Source organism: Phyllostomus discolor, chromosome 1 (assembly GCF_004126475.2).
Source record: "Phyllostomus discolor isolate MPI-MPIP mPhyDis1 chromosome 1, mPhyDis1.pri.v3, whole genome shotgun sequence".
In the NCBI taxonomy this organism is placed as follows: domain Eukaryota; kingdom Metazoa; phylum Chordata; class Mammalia; order Chiroptera; family Phyllostomidae; genus Phyllostomus; species Phyllostomus discolor.
Window position 1 is genome coordinate 3113977 of NC_040903.2, and position 7666 is coordinate 3121642.

At 63.5% G+C, this 7666-nt stretch overlaps 1 protein-coding gene across 3 annotated transcripts in view; it reads left to right on the forward strand.

Annotated features, from left to right (window-relative positions):
* JAKMIP1 (janus kinase and microtubule interacting protein 1) overlaps window positions 1–7277 on the forward strand; it is an 89236-nt gene extending 81959 nt beyond the window's left edge. The window contains exons 19-22 of one of the 3 annotated variants that reach the window (XM_036018649.1): window positions 684–887; window positions 1929–1994; window positions 5089–5164; window positions 6267–7277. In XM_036018649.1, coding sequence (XP_035874542.1) covers window positions 684–887; window positions 1929–1994; window positions 5089–5139 — 321 coding nt within the window. In that variant the 3' untranslated portion in view covers window positions 5140–5164; window positions 6267–7277. Of the gene's footprint in view, window positions 1–683; window positions 888–1928; window positions 1995–5088; window positions 5170–6266 lie in introns of those variants that run through there. The other 2 variants (XM_036018645.1, XM_028506818.2) reach the window with 2 other exon arrangements.
* Window positions 7278–7666: the final 389 nt, after the last annotated feature.

A 7666-nucleotide genomic window follows, 5' to 3' on the forward strand; every position in this document is an offset into this window, starting at 1 on the left:
GGAGAAGCTGGGCCGTCTACGGAGCCCGGGGCCAGTCTCTGCCCAGACCACTCTCGGTTCAAAGCGTTTGCGACGTGGGTTTATGCCTCAGAAATGTGGCCAGCAACCGGAAACACTCACACCCTGTTTCCAGGAGCATCTCCAGGGAGGCAGAGAGGGGTCGCCGGGGCTTAGCCCAGACGGGAGGTCCGGGGCGTGAGGCTGGACACCTCGAGCGACCCTTGGCCCTCGTGTCCGGGCTCTGGGGCAGTTAGAACACGGCCGCTATTTGCTCTGGGGTAAAACAGCATCCTGAGTGGCCGGCTGAAAACCGGCAGTGAGGGAGTTGAGACGGACCCCCCTCGGCCCCTGTCATAAAGGGGGAACATGTTCCCAAGCTCAGGGAGTGAGTCGAAGGCCAGGGATGGAATAAGGACCAGCCGAACCGCACAGTGTAAGGGACGTGGGTTCGGCTTATTTGTTCTACTGCCCTTGGATCAGGAAGCCACATTCCCAGAGATGTGTGCCCGGGGCGCCCTCACCCCCGAGCTGTGACTGTGGCCTCTCTGCTCGGCCCGCACCCCCCCGCCCGCGCCCGCCTGGCTCAGCCTCCCTGGGCTGCGGGGTCCTGGCCGCCGGGGCACTGGCTGTTCCTGTCACCCCATTTGTGACTGTCCCCCGCCTGTGTGATTCCGGCCGCTCAGAAAATCCAGGAGCTGGAGGCCACGCTGTACGACGCGCTGCAGCAGGAGCCGGGCCAGAGGGCGGACGAGGCGCTGAGCGCGGGCCAGCGGGAGGCCCTGCAGGCCTCGGTGGAGAAGGTGCGCCGGCAGATCCTGAGGCAGAGCCGCGAGTTCGACAGCCAGGTGCTGCGGGAGCGCATGGAGCTGCTGCAGCAGGCCCAGCAGGTGCGGGTGCCACCGCCCCCCCCCCCACCGGCGGCAGCCCCTCCCCTCCTCCACCCACTGGGCCCTGGTGTCACGCTTCGCCTTAGTGTCCAGTGTCCCAGCGGCAGCTGGCCTGCAGAGCCATCTGCTGGGGCCACGGGGCACTGCAATACCTCCTGGGATCCTGTCCCTCTCCCTGCCGCCCCTCTCCCCCAGCACACGGCTTCCTAACAAACAGTGCCACGCCACCCTCCACCCCGAAGACCCTCGAGGCTCTGGTAGCCCAGAGGATAGAGTCGTCTGGGTCGCTCAGTCCGGCGCCCTGAGCCCTCGGGGCCCGTGCGGATGCGCACAAACACATCGCCCCTTCTCTCGTCACACCACTTCGGTCCGTGGTTTTCTAACATCTCTGTGCCCAGCCCTTGCCCTCTCGAAGCTCGCGTTCCAGTGTGGGGATGCAGGCCGGGGCTGGCACACGGCACAGGAGGGGCTCGGGGAAGCTCACGCCCACACCGTGAGTGGGGACGGCGATGCCGGTCCCCAGGTGAGGGCAGTGAGGCTCCGAGAGGGTGAGGGCTAGTCTGGCGTGGACGCTGCGGCCGTGCCCACCCCCTCCACCTCCTCTGTCCCCACTCCCCCCCAGGGTCCGGCTACATAAAAGCACGGAATTCGGTGCCACTGCAATCCCAGCATCCTGCCCAGGGCGCCTCCAAGCCTTGGCCCAGTCTTGATGTTTATGTTTCAAAGAGACCCTGTCTCAGTGGCACACACCGTATAATTCTATTTCCGTGCACTTCCGGAGCAGGCAGAATCAGTCTCAGTGACCGAGGTCAGGACGGAGCTCCTCTGGGGGCCCAGGGAGCCTCCAGGAGGCCGGAGGGGCCCTCGAGCTTGGTTTGGGGGAGCGGGGAGGGCAACCCCAGCCTGTGTGCGTGTCCACCAGCCAGCCAGGCTGCCCGCTGGGTGTGCGTGCACACACCCCGAGGCTCCTGCTCTGCTCCCAGGGGGGCCGGGAAGGACCCGGGAGGCCGCTTCTCCTGACGTGCAGCCGCTGTGTTTCAGAGAGTCCGGGAGCTGGAGGACAAGCTGGAGCTGCAGAGGCGGCACCTGAAGGAGCTGGAGGAAAAGGTGGGTGTCCTGAGCCCGGCTCCCGCTGGGTGTGGGCCCTCGGGGTGTGGGGGGGACACTTCTCCCCGGCCTGCTCCTCCTCCAAGGTCAGACCTGTCCCCAGCACCCCTTGTCTGCTCCCCTCCCCCGCCCCCAAACTGGCATGTGCAAAAAACAAGCAGCTGCTTCGAGCCCTGCTCAGGGAAGAAGGGTGCAGTTGGGGACCAACTTTGTGTGTGGGGGGGGCGTGGGGGGTGTCTTTTTTTTCCACAAGAGAGGATGAGGTGGCCCTCTTTTTTGAGCTATAAACCAGCCACAGACATGGGTTTCCTCCCCGGGACTCGCTCCCCTTCAATGACCTCGATCCGCCAAGGCCGGCCGTGCGTCCCTGGAAGTCCCCTCCCTCCCAGAAAGAAGCCAGGCTGGCCTGCCCCATGGGACGCCTGTCTCTGTTTGTCCACACCGTCCCCATTTTGTGGGAGAGGAAACTGAGCTTGAGGAAGGTTCGGACACTCGTCCCTGGTCCCCCAGCTGGGAAGGGGCGGCCCCCTGCTGGCCCCCCTGCCACACTGTGGGTCTGCGCAGAGTCCCGCTAAGGACAACACGTGGGTGGCTTCTTGGTCCCCACGCCACCACTCCCGTGGCCGTGGATCCCTTAGGACAGGGACCAGCTGGTAGGCCTCTTCGTCCACGACGGAGAGGGAGCATCACCGAGTGCTGCAGCAGGAACGGCTCCCAAGTAGAGAAAAAGCCCGTGGTCGCACGGGTCCGGTCGCCGCCGTGAGCGGGCGGTGTGCACGAGGCGAAGGGCGAAGGGCTCGAGCGCCCTCTGCAGGGTCAGTGGGGGACGACGTGCCCCAGGGGACGACCCCAGGCTGAATCCTGAAGGGTGACGTGCGGTCACCTCGGGAGGAAGGCGGGAGGGCACACTTGGCCCCGTGTCTGAGGCGCATCTCGTGAGCGAGGAAGCCGACTGGGACTAAGTAGCGCCGCCGCCGCCACCAGAGGGCGCGGTTCAGGGCTCTGCAGAAACCAGCTGGCAGCCTGCCCTGTCCTGGCGGGGGTCGAACACGTGCCCACGGGGCGGGGGCGGCTCTCAGCTGCGGCCCCAGCTTTGGAAGCTGCCTCTTACCGCTCTCGGGCAGGTTAGACCGCCTTCTGGGGGAAGCGCGTCACCTGGGGCCTCGGGCCTCCGGGACTGCGCAGCCCGGGATGTCCTCAGGGGGGCAGCAGAGGGCCACGGCTGAGGGGGGTCCTGGGGGCGGGGCCCCTGTGGGAATTCCGGTTCACCTCTGCCCGATACCCTCGCTCCCAGACTTTCCCGGTTTGAGGACCCAAGGGGCTCTCCAGTGTAATTCAGTTGGAGAATTTCTCGGGAAAACCTGGCTTTGCGGACAGATGCGCGCCCCCACCCCCCTCCTGGCTTCGCCCCTGGGGTGGGCTCTGAGGCCCTGGGGGCGCACCCCTCAGCTCGCACCTGCGAAGGGCGGCTTCACGCCTCCTGTCCCAGGGCGGGGCTCAGAGCCGAATGAGTTCAATGAGGTTAGAGGAGATGGAGGCTGAGGATGTCCGAGGCCACGGCCCAGGCCAGGTGGCCACCAGCGTGCATTCCCCTGTCGCCCAGCCAGCGTCACCCCTGTTTGTGCAGAATGGGCCACCGAGCAAAACGGGACTCAGAAGAGACTAAAGCACAGCACAGTGGTTCTCGCTGACTGGAATTCTGGGGTCAGGAGGGATGAGCCCTGAGCAGGGAGGACACCTGGGAAAGGCTTGAACCCTCCGGGTGGCTCCTTTTACTCTTCTCTCCAGGCAAATGTTTGTGGGCGGGCCTGCCTCCTCTGGTTGTGGACAGGAGCCGCCGAGGCGGGCACCAGAGCGTGAGGGCTCCTGGTCAGGCCTGCGGCACGCTCAGAGACTCGAGTGTGTCCCTGTTGTTCCCCTGACACCTGTCCCAGGGATGCACGGCTGGCCCCCGTTGTCAGGGATCGGCGGCCCTTTCCCTGCCACACTCCCATGGCCTTGGCTATCCTGGGCCTCAGTTTCCCCATGTAGAGGGTGAAGAGTGAGGTCATTCCTTAGTGCCCCCCCCCCAGCAGCTGTCACCGCCAGCGATTGCCGAACTTGTTTCAAAGTTGGCTGTCTGGTTGCGTTTTAGTTTTTTATTATTGGGAAGCTATTATCTTCTTTGGGGGAATAAAAAACCCTGCAAGAATTGTTTTTAAAAGTCACAGGTGACAAGGAGGTGTGTCACCTAATGAGCAGCAGTTTCTTTTTGGACAAAGTAGGTCCTGAATAAGTTAAGGGGGAAAAAAACCCTCCTCTCAAACTGACCTTCTTTCCTTTCCTTTGGTCCAAAATGACCAAACTTTCCTTTAAGATCATTTTTTCCCCTGCCGTTTTTTCTTTTTAAAGAAAAAGTTTCGGCCCTGGCTGGCGTGGCTCAGTGGACTGAGCGCGGGCTGCGAACCAAAGCATCACAGGTTCGATTCCTAGTCGGGGCACATGCCTGGGTTGCAGGCCACGTCCCCAGTGGGGGCTACGTGAGAGGCAACCACACATTGATGTTTCTCTCTGTCTCTTTCTCCCTCCCTTCCCCTCTCTAAAAGTAAATAAAGAAAATATTTTTAAAATAAATAAATAAATAAATAAAATCTTAAAACAAGAACAATAACAAAGAAAAAAAAGAAAAAGTTTTAAACAGTGACGCCCTCGGGAGAGGGCACCCTGGCAGGGCGGGAATCGGGCGGGTGGGACTGGGGATCGGTGACACGGGGTGGAATCCGTCACATCCTTGGGTGGGGGCCACCAAGGCGGACTGCAGGCCCGGCTGTCACTGGGACTCCCTGCCCGTCCCAGCCCCGCCGTGCGCTGGTCCCTGGCGTGAACGTCCCCCGTCCGGATCCTCGGGTGTTTGGGGTTTGCCCACAGCCCCTCGGCGGCTTTCCCGGGGACACCAGCCCCTGAACCCCGCTGCTCCCCGTCCCTCCTTCCGAACCTAACCTCAGGGCTGAAGTTCTTATAAAATGCTGTCACTGAATTCCAAACTACATAGCTTACCTCTTTTTTTCCTTTTCTTGTCTTTTTTGCCTCATTTTATTTTGGTCTTATTTTATAGTTTTTGTTCCTTTTTTTGTTTTTCTCACTAGCATTCATTCTGTGGCCTTGATGACGCCTGTGAGCCAGGAACTCGGGTTGGTATCCTTTCCTTTCGGATGAAAACGACAACTTTGTACCGAGGGGCGCGCCCCCTGGGTGGACAGCGCCATCCTGGGAGGGCGACGTGCGGAGGCTCGGCCTCTCTGGCCGGGGCATCCGGGTACCTGGTGGCCTCCAGACCGCGGGGTGGGGGTGGAGAGCACAGAGTGAAGAAGACCCAACAGCGCCCCCTGCTGCCCCCTGTTGTATTTCATTTTGAAAAGGGGGTTTATGGTTTTCCCTGAGGTTCTTCCCACGTTGGCTTTAGCTCCTGGGGCGCCCTGTTGCCGCGGGGTCCACACCAGAGTGGGCTGCCGGCGGGGGCGGGGTCTGAGGAGCAGGAGGCTGAGGGGCGCTGTGACCTGCACACCAATGCCCAGGAGGCCTGTGTGGAGAGCCCCAGCCCCTCCCCCACCGTCTGCCCCACCCTCAGCCTGGCTGTGGTGCCCACGCCGCCACAGGGGCCACAGGGGGCGCCCTCGGGCAGCTGGTCTGCTCTGGTCCGTGAGCCTGAGCGTCTCACTCCCAGCTCCCCTCGGTCGTCAGGCCCGCCCCCATTCTCCCAGTTCTGAGCCCGCACCTTGGGGCGGGGCTCTGCCAGGGCCCCCAGCATCTAGAGTCCCGCCCCCCAGTCCAGCCCCATTGAGAGCTGTGGGAGCTCTGGGGGTGCCCAAAATGTCTGCGAGCTGCCTGGAGCCCCGGGCTGAGTTGGGGTGCTGTGTCCTCGCCCGATGTCCTCGCGGGCGCCCTGCGCTCGACCCCTGCCCTCAGGGGCTCTGCCCGGTAGCGTCTGGGCCCGGCGCCTAGGTCAGCGCTTGACCCTAGTGGGACAGGGTCGGTGTTCGTTCAGTGTTTGTGCAGTGAGCCAAGGGGCGACGCCAGGCGTCGTCAGACCAGGGGTGGGGAGCCGTGGGGGCCGGGGTGGGGGGCTGGGGGACAGGCTCTGGGAGCCTTGGACGCAGGGGGCGCCCCAAAGGGGGCTCAGCCGGCAGGCCCAGCTCAGCAGTCGGGGCAGGTGGGGGCGCGTGAGCCAGGGGCCCCTCCCACCGACCTAACCCTTGGTTCTCGCGTCCTATCAAAGTGCTTTTCCTCCCACAGGATGGAAACAGAGCGTATGGAATAAACTGAGTCCCTGTGGCAACCCCAACCCCACTCAAACCAAATTCAACAGCAAAACAAGCTACTCCAAGCCCAGAGCCTGAAACCAGAACTCACAAGCACTTGACTGGGGCATGAAGGGGAGGCCTTTGGCTCGAAGGTGGGTCCTGGCCTGGCCGAGCCCCAGGCCCTCCGCGGGGGCGAAGGGGAATTTGTCGAGCTCGGGGCCACATCTGAGTCCCCACCGCGGCACCTTCCCGAGCCCGAGGGGCAGAGACCTGAATACCAGGAAACTAAGTGCAATTAGCGGAAGCTGAGCAACGGGGCCGCGTCCGCACTCTCTGGGGATGGCCCGCGTCCCCGCACCGTGCGCCTCCCCTGGCCAAGGTGCGCGCGCCCGGTGGGGCGCAGACCGTGTACATACGTCTCCGTGAGCTGTGTCCTGTGCATCCAGGGTGACTTGCAAGTGGCCCCTGTGGCCTGAACCAAAGTCCAACCCCAGTCCCCAAAGCCTCCGGATCTGTGCGCAGTGGATACAGCCACTGATGGCCAGAGCGCGGGGTGGGGCTGGAGCCCCGCCCACTCCGGAGGGCGGACCCCAGGGAACTCAGCGGTCCAAGGCGGAAGCCTCAGGTTCCACCGCTGTCATGATGTGATCCTGATAACCTCTCAGAGCATGACAGTGCCTGGCGCCGTGTGGAGCGGGGACTGAGAGGTGGACACGGCCCCCGCTCGGCCACATCGGGGCTGTTTTGCATCTCAGTTTTTCATCGGCAAGAGGCTGCGGAGGAAGAGATGCTGGGATGCGGAGTGATCCCTGGAGGGTGTGTGGCCTGCGACCCAGTCCCTCTCTGACAGCCTCGGCGAAGAAGGCCGCCCTCCCTGACCTCGGAGACCAGCCCCTGAACCGAGCCTCCCAGGAGAAAGGACAGAGCGGGAGGCCGAGGAGGGCAGGGCGCCATCTGGCGAGAGCCGAGTCCAGGCGGGAACCCTGGAGAGGTTACACTCAGGCGCCGTAACTACGGCTCTCCTGGGGCGGGCGGGGGAGCATTTCCAGGAGAAGCTACCTGCTCGCGTGTCTGTCGCCTCCCGAACTTCTGGAAAGGAGACTTTTGGAATCAGACCAGACCCCGCGAACAAGAAGGCAGGGAGGGCGAAGGGACGGGCAGCCGAGTCCGTGTCGGACGAGGCGGCTGAAGGCCGGGAAGGGCAGGTCTCAAGGGCCGAGAGCCCCCGCTCTGTGCCTGGTGGCCTGCAGGAGCAACCCGTGAGAACAGCGGGCGAGCAGCACGGTGGAGAAAACTAACGTGACCGACATTCAGGCCGCGGAAGGAAGCGGGGGGCGAGGGCGCCCAGCAGGGGAGCTGGGAGCTCTCAGACGGGAGCACCTGAGGACCCGG